This window comes from Bubalus bubalis, chromosome 19 (assembly GCF_019923935.1).
Source record: "Bubalus bubalis isolate 160015118507 breed Murrah chromosome 19, NDDB_SH_1, whole genome shotgun sequence".
Classification (NCBI taxonomy): domain Eukaryota; kingdom Metazoa; phylum Chordata; class Mammalia; order Artiodactyla; family Bovidae; genus Bubalus; species Bubalus bubalis.
The window spans coordinates 67,915,319-67,930,646 of record NC_059175.1 but is presented as its reverse complement, the minus strand read 5'-3'; the positions used below and the strand labels follow the sequence as shown (position 1 = coordinate 67,930,646).

The following is a 15,328-nucleotide window of genomic DNA, read 5'->3' as shown; positions in this document are numbered from 1 at the left end:
TCAGGTCCTTGGCTGCTCAGTGCACTCGGCTGGCACTTTGCAGCCTCAAGCCCTGGATGGTCTCAACAGCTGAACTCAGAATTTCTACGTCTGCTCCCTGGGCCCGGAGGTGAGCGGCAGGGGCTAACCACCAACTTCCCTCCCTGATCAGGTTTCTCCAATTCCTTCAGAGGCCGCCCCAGGCCACTGGCTCCCCGCCAGTGTCACCAAGGGGTCCCTCAGGGGCAGGGGTCCAGACATCGGGGGGTGTGGTCAGCACCTCCCTGCCTGGTCACCTCCTCCAAGACCCCTCACCCTCAGACCCCTCCTCTGGTGCTGGTGCCGCCGGGTTACAGAGAGCATCCTGGGGTTCTCCGGACCCCCTGGGGGTTCCTTTTTCCAGAGTCAGATTTTCCACAGAAGCACATGTACTCTGTTCTTTAGTGGAGGGCACCAGGGGGCTCTGTCCTTGTCTATGGGGGCGCTGGGGTTTCCCAGAACATCCTCTGAAGATGGGTGTGTATGTGTGTGTGAGAGTGTGTTTATGAGTCAGACTCTGCAGGTAAGGATGAATCAAGCCCCCCCAGTCATACCCACCCAGGCTGAAAAAGAACCTAACTTTGAATCTCCATCGGTCTCCCTCTGAGACCCGAGCCTGGAGCCTAGAAAGAGAAACGATGGCCTGATGGAGGTTCCCCTAAAGCTCCAGGTTCTGAGCGTGGCCTGGCAGCAGGTGACAGGTGATGGAATGAAGCCAGGAGCTGGCGTGGGGGGTCGGTTTGGGGCTCAGGCAGGCTTGTGAGTCGTCCTGGACCTGATGGTCGGGTAGTGACTGCTGGTGGGAGTCAGAGAGGACGTGGACAGGGAGCACAGGGAGGGATGAAGGCGGTCACATGGGGGCTGCTTCCAGGGGGCCCAGCCCGACCAGGGTCAGGAGCCACAGGAACAGGCTGGGAGTTAAGACAGATGACTCAGACTTGAGCCTGGGAGTCACGTGCGGGTCAGAGCCTGGTGTTTTGGATGGTGCCCGTGTGTGCAGGGGCTGGAGGCCAATTAAAGGGTCTGGATGAGACCCGAGATGTCCTTCGCATGTTGTTCCCCTGACTTCTTTCAGCTACCAGCTATGAGCGGCTGTAACTGAGCTCGGTCTGGAAGGTTTCTCCCCAGCAGAGGCAGACTCTCTCTTTTTACTGCCTCCCTCTTAACCCAAAGCTCATCACTGGCATATTTCTTCCACTTGAGAGCAAATGCTAGGATGTAGAGAGGAAACTGCCAGCTGCTGCTTTCCATGGGCTCCTGCTGCTGCTGCTGCTGCTGCTGCTGCTAAGTCGATTCAGTCGTGTCTGACTCTGTGTGACCCCATAGATGGCAGCCCACCAGGCTCCCCCGTCCCTGGGATTCTCCAGGCAAGAACACTGGAGTGGGCAGCCATTTCCTTCTCCAATGCAGGAAAGTGAAAAGTGAAAGTGAAGTCGCTCAGTCGTGTCTGACTCTTAGTGACCCCATGGACTGCAGCCTACCAGGCTCCTCCATCCGTGGGATTTTCCAGGCAAGAGTACTGGAGTGGGGTGCCATGGGCTCCTAAGGAAAGGCAAACCTGAACTGGCTGGAGAACATGATCAAGTCCACATCTGATCTTTATAAACACAAGGGCAGGGGTTCTTGTGAACTGCACCATGCTCTTGTGTGCTCTGCGACTCGTTTGGGGATGAATCTAGGGATGGGTATTAAAAAGCAGAGACATTACTTTGCCAACAAAGGTCCATCTAGTCAAGGCTATGGTTTTTCCAGTGGCCATGTATGGATGTGAGAGTTGGACTATAAAGAAAGCTGAGCGCAGAAGAATTGATACTTTTGAACTGTGGTGTTGGAGAAGACTCTTGAGAGTTCCTTGGACTGCAAGGAGATCCAACCAGTTCATCCTAAAGGAAATCAACCCTGAATATTCATTGGAAGGACTGATGCTGAAGCTGAAACTCCAATACTTTGGCCACCTGATGCGAAGAACTGACTCATTGAAAAAGACCCTGATGCTGGGAAAGATTGAAGGCGGGAGGAGAGGGGGACGACAGAGGATGAGATGGTTGGATGGTATCACCGACTCAATGGGCATAAGTTTGAGTAAACTCCGGGAGTTGGTGATGGACAGGGAGGCCTGGCATGCTGCAGCCCATGGGGTGGCAAAGAGACATGACTGGGCAAATGAACTGAACTAGGGAGGGAGGTTTCCTTATGGAATTGTGCCAGGAGCCGACATGAGGAGCTCCGCTTGTGGCAAAGGTCATGAGGAAGGAGGCTCGGCATATGCAAAGGCGGGATCGAGCCTCAGGAGTCCCCCTGGAAATTCTCGAGCATCTACCCCCAAAACCAGAGTCTGCCTACTTTCTGCTTTGCGCTCTCACCTACACCTCTGACTTTATGGGGGGCTGTCCCCCACCATCTCTTTCTGAAAAAAGAGTTAACTTACAGCTCCAGTTAATAAAGTTCCTGGGTGTGATAGTGTTTCAACCTACAAACTCCTTTGGAAGTCCTCTAGCCTGCCTGAATAGGTTTTTCCGGCCACATGTGATTGTTCAGAGCCTCCCAACTGTGAGAGGCATGAGATGTTCTAAACTGTCTAAATACAGATTCCTTTGAGCAGTTAAAAGATTGATTAGAAATTGTATTGGTGAAGGGATTTTCACTTGTTGGGCCAAAGTTTGCTGCTAAGTCTCCATATCCCTTACCTGCTGTGTCCCTGGCAGTGTATTGATTAATATAATTGGTGTAAGTAGTAGCTTTAATGTTTGTAACCTTGGACCCTTGAGTTAATTCTTTTTCTTGTTGTAGCCCACCACACCTTTGCCCTATAGGAATGCAACTTTATCTAATGCTTTTGGAGGGTGGCGCCTGACTAATCACCTTTAGAGAAAAATAAGTCTTCTGAAGAAAGGGTCTTAAAATGTTAACAGGCCTCCAGGCCAGAAGATGATGCAAATTACCTAAACTTTGCATATGATAAGTTTGCAGGAAGAAAGCCTGCCTTACTGCATGACTCTACCCCTTCCCCCATTATCCTCTATGCATAATTTAAGGCATAAAAACTACTTTGGAAAATAAAGTGCAGTCCTTGTTCACCGAAACTTGCTCTCCCCATGTCATTCTTTCTCTCACCTTCTGGCTGAATTATTCAGCCTCTTTTCTCCACTGAATTTCCTCACTGAGCTATCCTTATTTAACCACTCTTTATATCCTTAATTAACGTTTAATTAAGCAATTGTTTCCTGATCCTCGCCGATGCCGTCCCCACTTCGAATTCCCTGGATCTAACGGGGCTGGACCCCGGCAGAATTGCAAACCCATCTCACTGAGGAGAATGAGCCCCCAGCTTGTTGGCACTTGTATCAAAAACCACACAACCTGCTCAGAACAGGAAACAGACACCAGGAGGAGGAGGAGCTGCTGCCTGCCACAGCATCTCAAAGGGCAGAAATGCTCACAGCTGTGTCCTCCTGGCCACCTCAACTGTGCTTCGATCTTTCGATGGGCCTTTGCTCTCAGTTTCTGTCTCTGAGTCTCCACTCTGGGCCTGGAGCCACTGCAGTCCCGGCTTTGCCACATTGCTCTGAGTTGATCTGACATCTGTGTGGTCCAGCTCTGAGCACCGGTGTGCCCTTGCCAGGTGACCCCGGGGTCTACCAGCAGCTGAATCTCACTGGTTCAGATCCTTTCCTGGAATCTGATCAACTTTGCCTCCGGCCCCCATCTAGACTTGAAGCATGACAAAGAAGAAGCCCAAATCTTTTAAAATACGAGGGCAGATTTTGAATTGAAAGGCTTGACTCTGGTTTGTGTTCTAAAACACAGATTCAGATTCTCCTCGCTGTGCTCAACTGCAGAGCGTATGGACGAGAGAGAGGACACGGAGATTAAGTGTCCACAGTTAATCAGCATTCCACCTGGGGAGATAACTTCTTCATGCTAGCCACTCCATCTCTGGGCAGAAAAATAATGTCCTTCTTCCAACCATTGGCATGCTGAAATACCCTTGGGGGGCTTGTACTTTCCGCCCATCACTGAAGCAGAGTTTGGAGGTTTGCAGAATGGAGTAGAAGATACCAGCTCTTCTATGACTGTCCAGGAGAGTGAGAATTATGAGTTTTCCTGAGAATTATAAAGGTAAAAGGAAACTCAAAGGTAGATATGTTCCACCATCCAGGTAACTAACAGGTATTGAACCCTACGGCATTCTGGGTGCCTCTGGGTGGGGGAGATGTGGGAGCGAGCAAGGCATTCCAGGGGAAAGGTGATCAATAAACAAGGCCCCCCAGCAAACAGAGAATGTGATACCAGGCAGAGGAAGAGAAAGAAGAAAGCCAGACAAGCAGAGAAAGTGAAAGTGAAAGTCGCTCAGTCATGTCTGATTCTTTGTGAACCCATTCAGTCCACAGAATTCTCCAGGCCCAAATACTGGAGTGGGTAGCCTGTCCCTTCTCCAGGGGATCTTCCCAACCCAGGGATCGAATACAGGTCTCCCGCATTGCAGGCGGATTCTTTACCAGCTGAGCCACCAGGGAAGCCCCAGACAAGAGAAAGGCATTTGTGAGCACACCTTCAGACATGAAAGGACAGGGAAGTATGAGAACAGTGCTTCCCAAGATTGATCGACAGTGCTTTCTTTCTACACACTGACTTTTCAATGTCTAAACCCATGCCTGTCCCTGCTAAGAGGGGCTCCTGAATGTTAAAGGCAGTTTGAAAAAGTATAATCTGCATTTGTATTGATTTAATTAATCATTATTATATATCAAGTTTATTTTTGAATCCCAAATTTTGTTGAAGGATGCTATCAGATTTGTACGCTTATCACACCAGTTGTTGTAGTTTTTGCTGAGTCGCTAAGCTATGTCCGACTCCTTGTGACCCTACAAACTGCACCATGCCAGGCTTCTCTGTCCTTCACTGTCTATTGGGGTTTGCTCAAACTCACATCCATTGAGTCAGTGATGCTATCTAACCACCTCATCCTCTGGCACCCCCTTCTTTTCCTCCCCTCGATCTTTCCTATCACAATGAAAGTGTGACTCAAAGATATTTTAGAGATATTAGCCAAACTCATTGGTTCTTTTGAGGGAATGGGTAAAGAAAGCTAGCAAGTGAGAAGATTTTATTTGCATTATTAAGAAGTAGTCATTGCAAATCCAAATTTCCCCAAACATAGGATTGCTCAGTTATCAGGAACTAATGGAAAGTTTTGTATCTTAGTGACTTTATAGACCCACAGCTGATTTTGTTCATAAAGCAACCTTAATAAGGTACCAATAAATACTCTTATAGAGTATTTATTTACTCTGATACAGATAGAGATCTGTAAAATAGTGTCATGTGGTTACTGATTTGAAATTTTATAGCTTGAGAACTTGTTTTTGGTTTTTTTTCCATCTCATGAAGATAGAATGAGACAGCTGAACTAAAATTGCTCAGTGACAGAGTCATGATGTTAATTAGTTGTCCAAGACATGGTTTCCCATTTGAATCTTACCCAGGGCATTAAGTTAAACACAAACTGTGGTGTTCACAACATTACAGATGGCATTCTTCATCTCTGAGAATTATCCAGACTTTTCCCAGATCCTTTAGCAAAGAGAAAGACTGGGTTCTCTTTCCCCATAGTTTGTGTGAGTCAGATGGGCAGTTTTTTCCAGTTATCCAAGTCTTCACAAATGAGACGTGATATGGGAAAAAGGAATCCAATTTGTCACATCAGATTTGCTGTGCAATTCTCAGTCTTGGGGCTGCAGAAATGCTGAACTCTGTTCAAGAGATGCAATCTTTATTCTGGAAGGATCATTGCAACTATTTCCCGTGTAAATCAACTGGGCTTGGACGCAACGGTTGGAGCAAGGGGAATGTTGATGCTCATGCTGAATTTGCTCTATACTCATCTGATTCTGCCAACTGGTTTTTTTCTCATTTGTTCTATTTTTTAAAATAACATGCATTATTTTTCATTCACATGCACTAAAATGCATTTAAGTTAAAGTGCTGTTAAATTCACATATCAGTTTCTACATTCCAGGCGTTGTTCTAAGTTCTCTGTAAATATTCACTTATCTGTCCTCATACTAACCTTTTGGAGTAGTTTCTATTTTTATCATGTCCATTACACAGATGGGAAAATGAAGCCTCCTATAGGATAGGAAACGGACCTAGCATCTTATCTTGGCATTCTCAATTTTACCTGATAAATAATTTAATATGAAAATAACAATTCATTCAGTCCTTCGGTTTTTCTTTGCTGTACATGGTACATTTATGAGTACATGACTGAGTTTTACTTCCATAACAAAATCTAAGATCTTGTTTTATAATTAGCAAATTTAATTTATCATGTGTACTGATTTTTTTTTTTTTATATCTTCGGTTGTCACACCTATGCCTGATTTTTAATTTTCTGTTGCTGTTCTCTAAATATTCAAAATCTCTTTACTTTTCTCTTCCCATGTATCTTATTATTTTTATCACCAGTATTTACTTTCACTTTTTCAAAAGGATTTTAGCTTAATTCCCTGATATTCAGTTACAAAGAAAGCAGTGTATGTTAGAGTATAGTCATCTCACCTGTAGAGTAAAATTTTTATCAACCTTACTTAGACATACATACAAATATACCTTCCATTTTTCAGTAACGGTTTTTGTTATTTTGTAACATCAGCAGTTCTCTAAACTCTATATTGACCTGTGACTGCAGCCATGAAATTAAAAGACGCTTACTTCTTGGAAGGAAAGTTATGACCAACCTAGACAGCATATTAAAAAGCAGAGACATTACTTTGCCAACAAAGGTCCATCTAGTCAAGGCTATGGTTTTTCCAGTGGTCATGTATGGATGTGAGAGTTGGACTGTGAAGAAGGCTGAGCACCGAAGAACTGATGCTTTTGAACTGTGGTGTTGGAGAAGACTCTTGAGAGTCCCTTGGACTGCAAGGAGATCCAACCAGTCCATTCTGAAGGAGATCAGCCCTGGGATTTCTTTGGAAGGAATGCTGCTAAAGCTGAAACTCCAGTACTTTGGCCACCTCATGCAAAGAGTTGACTCATTGGAAAAGACTCTGATGCTGGGAGGGATTGGGGGCAGGAGGAGAAGGGGACGACAGAGGATGAAATGGCTGGATGGCATCGCTGACTGGATGGACGTGAGTCTGAGTGAACTCTGGGAGTTGGTGATGGACAGGAAGGCCTGGTGTGCTGCGATTCATGGGGTCACAAAGAGTCGGACAAGACTGAGCGACTGAACTGAACTGAACTGAATGCTAAACACTGTGCTACGCTTAGTTGCTCAGTCATGTCCGACTCTGTGACCCCATGGACTGTAGCCCACCAGGCTCCTCTGTCCTTGGGATTCTCCAGGCAAGAATACTGGAGAGGGTTGCATGCCCTCCTCCAGGGGATCTTCCCCACCCAGGGATCAAACCTGCATCTCTTATGTCTCTATATTGACAGGGAGGCTCTTTACCACTAGCGCCACCCAGAAAGCCCAAGTAGGGCACATGTCGGGTGAATTCCAGAGGTAGAGATGGAAAAACCGGCAGCAGCAGAACACAGGGGATGAAAACGCTAACGTTCTAGCGTGACTCAGCATCCTGGGGAGGCCCAGACAATGGCCACTTGTTCGAAATGTTCCAGAGCAAAGAAATCACCTGGAAGTCTTTGCAGTTCATTTTACAAAGTGGCCAAAACAAAACCTGAAAAGGAAGTCTGCACACGTGTGCTTCCTCACCTCCCCTTCTCTCCGGTCCCGAGGGGTCCCCTCCCTAGGGTTACAGGACGGCCAGACACAGGACACCTGCCTGGACAGGCAAGACGACCAGCGTTTACCAGTCATGATGCCAAGAGGTGTATGGTGGGGTCTGGCTCTTCGATACCCAAAAGCCAATAAACAGGCCAGGTTGGTGGAAAGGAAAGTTTACTTTATTTCTGATGTGGGCAACTGTGGGTGGGGCGGGGTGGATGTCTGTCTGCAGGCTGACTCCCCCTCACCCCTAGCAACCAGTGGGGCAAGAGGTTTTCTGCACAGAATGGGACTCTACGCAGAAACAGCACAGTCAGCTCTGACAGTCATCTTGAAATCGGTCATCAGTGGTCTGATCAGCATCATCTTCGTTGTTTTAGGTACAGTTAATTTTCAGTTCCCGGGTGCGTTGGTTCCCATTTCTTTGAGGCCAATTCTTGGAATTATGGCAGCTTCTGGCAGCTGCGTCCAAGGTCCAAGGGGTCATAGAGAGTCAGAGGCCACTGAGCAACTGAGCACAGCACAGCCACAGGATTAGGTCCCTGGGCAACTGGTCTCCCCTCGGGTGCAAAGCCACCACATTAACATAACAAAAGCTACCTTTATTTCTCTCAGCACTCAGGAAATTCCAAATTTGGAGCACTCTGTGCCAGGAATTGGAGGAGACCAAATACACATATCTTATTATAAATCACAAATGGGCTCCACTGTGTTCTATGGCCCTTCTATACCCAGTCCATCCATTTCCTTCATCTCAACCCCCAACCTTGCCCCCAGGCTGCAGTAGACCCTTCATCTATGTCATCTAGGATGAGCACCAGATTCAATGAGGGGCTAAAAAACCTGGAAAACCTTCATCATTGTAAAGGATATCGCTTCTTAACGATGGAAAGATTGATTTTGGTTGTATTCCAAAAGGGGAATAAAAGAATTCCAAAAGTGGATCCTTTTTACTGGCCATTCTTCTTTCATTCCATCTGATGAACTTAAAGAGAGCCATGGGCATGATGGTAGCTAAACTTGGAAAACCTGATGCCCTTGCATGTTACCTTCGACGCAATTAGCGATAATTAGAGATCCCCGGTTTACCAGCATGCAATGCCCAGTCCTCAGGACAAAGGGACTCTCTGCCTCCGGCAGAACCTTTGCTAGCTTCCATTGAGCCCCTGGCAGACTGGCTGTGGGCACACCAAGGCACACACCAGTTAGGAACTTCGTGGAGGAGAGGATGGGGAGGGGCTTAAGCCCACTTCCCAAAGCACGACTTTTTGTAAAATTTCTCCCACTTCTGCAGAGTGCTTTCAAATAAATAAATATGAGAAAGAGAGCGAGAGATGGAGACGGCGTCTGCCCTTCACAGCCTGAGGGTGCTCCGTGTCTGCCCAGCAAGCCTGCACCGCCGAGTTGCCAGAAATCAGAGGCACCCACTGGCTCAGGGCGAGCCGGGCGAAGGGGGGTCCAGAGACCACTGCCACCAATTTCCGCTCCAAAATGTGCAAAAACCGGCCAAGATGGGCTTAACTGAATGTGCAGGGGACTGGGACCACGAAGCAGGAGCCCAGATTCCGGAGACCTCCAGGAGGTGAGGTCTGGGAGGCCAAGGAGCAGTGAGTGGAACGGAGTGGTCACAGTCAGGACACACGCCGGAGAATCCGGTGCGCTGAGGCTCCAGCGCGCACACAGGCACGGCGGCGGACGCGGGGGGAAGGACACAGAAACCGGTACTAATGCACATTCACGTACACCTAGCGCAGGTACGTGTGCGCTCACGTTCAAACACACACGTGCATTCACACACAGAGCCATGAACAGGTGTAGAACCCGGGCTGTGCTGGTAGGCGGGCGGGTGGCGGCGCGTCCTCAGCCTCCTAGCGCGACTGACACAGCAGCGCAGGAACTGGCCCCGGCCCGCACCCACCCGCGAAGCCAAAGCCTCCCCTATCGACTGCACGTAGGGCCCCAGCGGCCCCGGGACAGGCGCGCTCAGAGCAAGGCCAGTCCGCGGCGGCCAGGATCCCCGGAGCCCGGAGCGCCGACAGGTCCCAGGGCCGACGGGACGGAGGCCGGAGCTTCTCCCACCCGCAGCGCCTGCCGAGTCGGCGGGCGACGCCCGCTCGCGTCCTCTGCTCTCAGACGCGCGCATCGGCCAGAAGGTCTGGGCACTCCTGTTTCACACTCGACCGCCCCCGGGGCGGAAGGGCAGGCCCAGGGGGCGCTGTCCGGCCGCATGCCGGCGGGCGGCAGGTGTCGGCCTCTGGATGCGCAAGCCTGGCTCTCAGGAGTGGGGACCGGGGAGCGCCGGGGCGCAGCGCCGCGAGGTGCGAGCCTTGTTCAGCCGCGGACTACAGGCCGGAGCGCTCGGGGCGGGCGGCCTCAAGCGGCTCATCGCCCCCGCCCCGGGTCCCCCCGCCCCGGCCACCCGCGAGCCCACGGGACGGCCGGCCAGGCGCGCCGACTGCGAGCCCGGGAGCGCGCGGCTTCTCCCGGGTCCTCCTCTCCTCGCGCCCCACCCCGCCGCCCTCTCTCCTGCCTCTCCCCGTCCCCTCCCCTCGCCTGCCCTCCCCGTCTCTCCCACGGTGCGGGCGGGCGCTCCGCCGCCGCCCCCGCCGCCCCCGCCGCCCCCGCCGCCCCCGCGGCCGCCACTCCGCCCCCCGCGCGGCGCGGAGCCGCAGTAATAACCCCGGCGCGGGCGGCGCATCCACCGCGGGACACCGTGCTGCGTGCCGGCCGGGCTGGTCCTCGGTGCCCGCTTCGCAGGGCCGCCGGGCTGGGGAGCCTCCCGCGGCCCGGGCCCCTCCGAGCGCCCCTAGATGGAGCCGTGCGTTCTCACCGCGGCGGCGCAGCGCGGGCGGCGGACGCGGGGCGCGCTGGGCTGCCGGGCCATGCGGGTCCTCGGCCGCGCGGCGCTCTGGGTGCTGCTGCTGGCGCAGGTGGGTGTGCAGGTGGGTCCAGACGGCGCGGGCGGGGTTCCCCGGAGCCCCCCTCGCGCAGCCGGGTCTCACCGAGGTCTCGCCGCTGTTTTCCCGCAGGCACCTGCTTGCGCCGTGGGACCCGCAGCGGCCTCGCCGGGGAGCCCGAGCGTCCGGCGTCCTCCTGGACCCGCGGAGTGGCCGGGCTGGGGGGAAAAGGGCGGTAAGTCCGCGCGGGGCGGGAGGGTAGTTCGAACGTTTTCCCCGGAGCAGCTTGTAAACGCCCGAAGGCTGGTTTACAAAGCGCTGCGAAGGTTCCTAATTCAGGGAATTCCCTGTAAGACGCTGCGGCGCTTCGCCAGCGAGCACCGCTGAGTCAACTTTCAGCAATATTTCTATCATTTCCCAGTAAAACAGATGCTATTTACCAGGGTTATTACCATAAGCATTAGGGAAGAAAGCAAGGGAATGTATTTAGATGAAATAGAAGGGAGAAATAACCTAGACGTTATACTAATGCAGACACCAAAGCGATTACAAAGCTTACAACGCCTTTCTCCATCCCCTCGTCCCCTCCTTCACCTGTTCCCTTTCTGGCCTTTTACAGCGAACACCCTCCATTGCCAGAAAACTAGAAACTAGAAGAACCATATGACCCAGCAGTCCCTCTGCTGGGCATATACCCTGTCTGCCTGCCTGCTCAGTCGTATCCGACTCTTTGCCCCTGGTGGGCTGTAGCCCGCCAGGCTCCTCTGTTCATGGGATTCTCCAGGCAAGAATACTGGAATGGGTTGCCAATTGCCTTCTCCAGGGGATCTTCCCAACCCAGGGATGGAACTCAGGTCTCCGGCATGGGCGGGTGGATTCTTTACCACTGAGCCACCTGGGAAGCCAGAGCAGGAGACAAAAAGACAGCTATTCTGCTCAGTAGTTACCACCTTAGCATCGAAAGGGATGCTCCTGGAGAGCTGGTGGGATGGGTAATCAGCGTCTTGTGACTTCATAAATGAAGTGAAGTGAAGTCGCTCAGTCGTATTCGACTCTTTGCGACCCCATGGACTGTAACCAGGGTCCTCTGTCCATGGGACTTTAAGAGCAATGTCCAAGTCCAGTGCCTTGTTTTGACATAATAGCAGGTCAGAACTTTGCACAGTGTGTGGTTGTACTTTCTCTCCTCACAAGCAGCATTTATTATTTCATGTGTCAGGGGGAGAGACCTCCCTGTCCTGACCTGCTTTAGGGTAGATCAGAAAGCAGGTGTTTAATTTCAGTTGCTAGCTGGCTTTTCATCTGAACCCAGTCCATTGGCAGTTGCTAAATACGAATACTTTGCATCGATTCCAAGAAGAAATTGCCATCTCAAATGTTGTTAGTGACTTATAGAGGAAGAATCAAGTTTGATTATCCCATCATATTTTTTTCAGTAAACCTTAAAAAATGAGTTAATAATTCAGAACTCCTGAATGTAGCTTCTTAATAAAACTCCTAAAGACAATCATTGAATTATATGCATTAATTATTGAGATTCCGCCTGTAAGAGCCTGTAAAGTGGTAAATGAAATGTGGGAACGTAGGACCTTTTCCGAATCCACCAGAGGGCACCAGAGGTAAATAATAGAAAACGTTTCTGTCCCTGTATTTGGCAGTTATTTCAAGCTCACCTGTTTGGGCTTGCCCTTGTCCTCAGCGTTTCTCTTACGTTTCATTCTAGTATGTAATGACTTACACTGTAGTTATTTGTCTTTCCTCACTTAAAAAGTAAGATTTTTTGAAAATTCTAGCTTTCTAGAATCATGAGAACTCCTGAAGGTCTCAGAAGAATTTTCAAAGTGTTTCTTAACATTTACGGGGTTTTCTGGGAGGTAAAAGCTTTGGAGATACAGAATCACCTCCAGGAGGAGAACCCAAGACATCCTGCCCAAGTGTGCCTTTCTCCCTGGAGGAGTGTCCTGTGAACTGGACTCCAGCCTGGCGGGCACGTGGCTCTGATCGCCTAACTCCTCAGCTGGGGGTCACAAGCCCAGAGTTCCCAAAAGAACAAGTTAGCTGGCTTGGGCAGAACCTCACGGGGAAGGTGGGTGCCATCGTCAGGGAGGTTCTAGCCCAGGGGACACGCCACCCCCTCATCTCCCACTGTGTGGGTGTTTCGGGTCCAGTTATAGATGGCTAACTTGAGAGAGTGAGTTTCAGTGGAAAGCTCCCACAGGATCAGGGAAAGACTCCTTGTGCTCAGCAGTGACCTCTTTCGACCTAGGATGGCAGACATGGGATAGACTGTGTGATGCTGGGGTTAGCTGACTGCTAGATGTCTGGGGACGCCTTCAAAACCTGGAGGCTCAGATGATAAAAAATCCGCCTGCCATGCAGGAGACCCGAGTTTGATCTCTGGGTCAGGAAGATGCCCTGGAGAACAGAATCGCAACCCACTCTAGTATCTTGCCTGGAGAATCCCATGGATGGAGGAGCCTGACAGGCTGCAGTCCGTGACTTCACAAAGAGTCCGACATGACTGAGTGACTAACACTTTCTTTTCTTTCAAAACCTACATCTGGCTTTGAAATAACTCTTTTGGCCAAAAGGTTTGTTTAACACATATTTTAACCTCTATAGTCAATGTTCCTGGGTGTCTGGAGTAATTATGCAGTTAGAAATAGAACTCCATATATTCTGTGAGCAACAGTAGATATGTTCATTGAGATCAATTCTATTTTCAGACATTCGGTGCACCCCTTTCATTTTGGCTGATTCAGCATTGCTTTTCCTTAAGAGAAGACTTGAATGCTTTTTCTACAAATTAACCTTTGTCATAATAATAGCAGGTCTTTTTCAGAGCAAAGACAACAGCCATTCCTTTCTTCATGGGATCTTCCTGGCCGATGGGGTTGAACCCAGGTCTCCTGCACTGCCGGCAGATTCTTTACCATCTGAGCCACCAGGGAATCCCCAAAGATATAGCATGAGCTTGTTATTAATAACTTTTCAAAATCTAGGGTAAGCTAAGCTTCCAGGTCAAGGGTGGCAAGTTTTTAGAATTTTGTTTTGTTGAACAAGAGAGACCTGTGTCTGTGTGTGTGCATTCATAGTTTATATTGATTCATACTCACACATTCACATACCCTGAGACAGGGCAGGCTGGCCCAGTGCTTTGCTGGTAACCGTTTAACAACAGATTCTTGGAGGCTCTGATTTGTCACATGTTCTGGTTCCCATGGGCTAAATGCTCCCGCCGTGGCTGATGACAAGCTATGCGTGTGAGGCCCTGAATATGCAGTTAGGACTCAACGGGAAAAATCCGTCCTCCAGAGCTGGCACCGGGCAGACCGTGTACACTCACAGGTGGGCCACGCATCATGCACTCAGTCTGAGACTGGACTCTCCCTAGACTTGGTGCTTAGTCAAAAACAGCTCTTGAAATCAAGTTGATCCGGGTGCTGACTGCCGCAGCCATGTGTGTGTTTCTTCTCCTTAAAAACGCCTCTGTAGGGCTGAGGTCTTATTTCAGGGTTTCTAAAGGATCAGGAATCTCACTAATTTTTTTTTCTTGATTTCACAAGCCAATAGTTTGGGGGATTATCATTTTAAACCTTAAGCTTGAGAGTTAGTTGGAAACTGTCATTTTACACCAATGATATATCACCTTCTCTCGGAGCAGTAGTAAGTGGACGGGGGAGAAGCTCTGCTTACTTTGTTCATTCATAGAATTCTGTGGCTACGAGCCTCTTCACGGCCATCTACACGGAACTGACTGTGCGTATTTGATGCGGAGGACTGCTGCCTGATAGAAGAGCCAGGGTTTCCCCACCTTGGAGATGCTCTAGATCTCTTGTTGTGGCAGCCTGTCTTGTGCCTGGAAGAATATGTACCAACCTTGCTGGACTCACCCACTATATCCCCACAATACTGCCCTCTCCTTCTGCTTTCTGAAAACCAAAGTGTCCCCCAATGTCCCCCGCATCTCCTGGGGGTGGGGGAGGGGTAGCACCCCGGCTGAGAGCCACTGGGCTCAGTTTTCACTCCTGTTCCCCTTCATCCTGGGGAGGGACTGTGATTGGTGACAGTGAGTGGCTCTGCAGTTGTTGGAGCCAGTGTGCTGTGCGAGCACACGCCAGGTCTCCAGAGCTGACCCTTAACCTCATCAGGAAATTTGTGAGCTGGTTTGTTGAAAATCAAAAGAAACTTGCAGGGAAACCATCATGTTCTAAAGAAGATTAGGACTTCTCTGGGGCACCAGTGGTTAGCTTCCACTACAGGGGCTTGGGTTCAATCGCTGGTCTGGGTACCAAGGTCCAGAAAATAGATAAACAAATCAAGTAACATAAAATAAAAAAAGACCAAAACTAAAACACTGAAAACTCATCACTTCCCAGTTATTTAAAAGTTTTGCTGTTGTTTATCCTCTTGACAATATTTGCCTGTGTCACCTCTGAGCAGTGCCTTACCATCCCACCTTCTCTGGATGGCATCACTGACTCAGTGAACTTGGGTGAACTCTGGGAGATGGTGAGAGACTGGGAGGCCAGGTGTGCTGCAGTCCATAGGATCACAAAAAGTCAGATATGATTTAGTGGCTGAACGACAGCAACATCTCCTCTGTATGGTAGAGATGCTTTGTAACAATGGGCTACCATGCAAACCTCTAAACTCCACGTTCAGTGATGTCACCTGGGTA

The 15,328-nt window shown here is 49.9% G+C and overlaps 2 protein-coding genes across 4 annotated transcripts in view; both read left to right on the top strand.

Annotated features, from left to right (window-relative positions):
• The first annotated feature begins 9,084 nt into the window (after positions 1–9,084).
• LOC123465173 (basic proline-rich protein-like) lies at positions 9,085–10,425 on the top strand. The gene is made up of 3 exons (XM_045163651.1): positions 9,085–9,332; positions 9,423–9,504; positions 9,706–10,425. Exons 1-3 carry the CDS (start codon positions 9,085–9,087, stop codon positions 10,423–10,425), a joined length of 1,050 nt encoding a protein of 349 aa, XP_045019586.1.
• Positions 10,426–15,328, top strand: part of ADAMTS16 (ADAM metallopeptidase with thrombospondin type 1 motif 16) — a 190,814-nt gene continuing 185,911 nt past the window's right edge. The window contains exons 1-2 of one of the 3 annotated variants that reach the window (XM_044932412.2): positions 10,426–10,680; positions 10,780–10,882. In XM_044932412.2, coding sequence (XP_044788347.2) covers positions 10,561–10,680; positions 10,780–10,882 — 223 coding nt within the window. In that variant the 5' untranslated portion in view covers positions 10,426–10,560. The remainder of the gene's footprint in view (positions 10,681–10,779; positions 10,883–15,328) is intronic. The other 2 variants (XM_044932411.2, XM_044932413.2) reach the window with 2 other exon arrangements.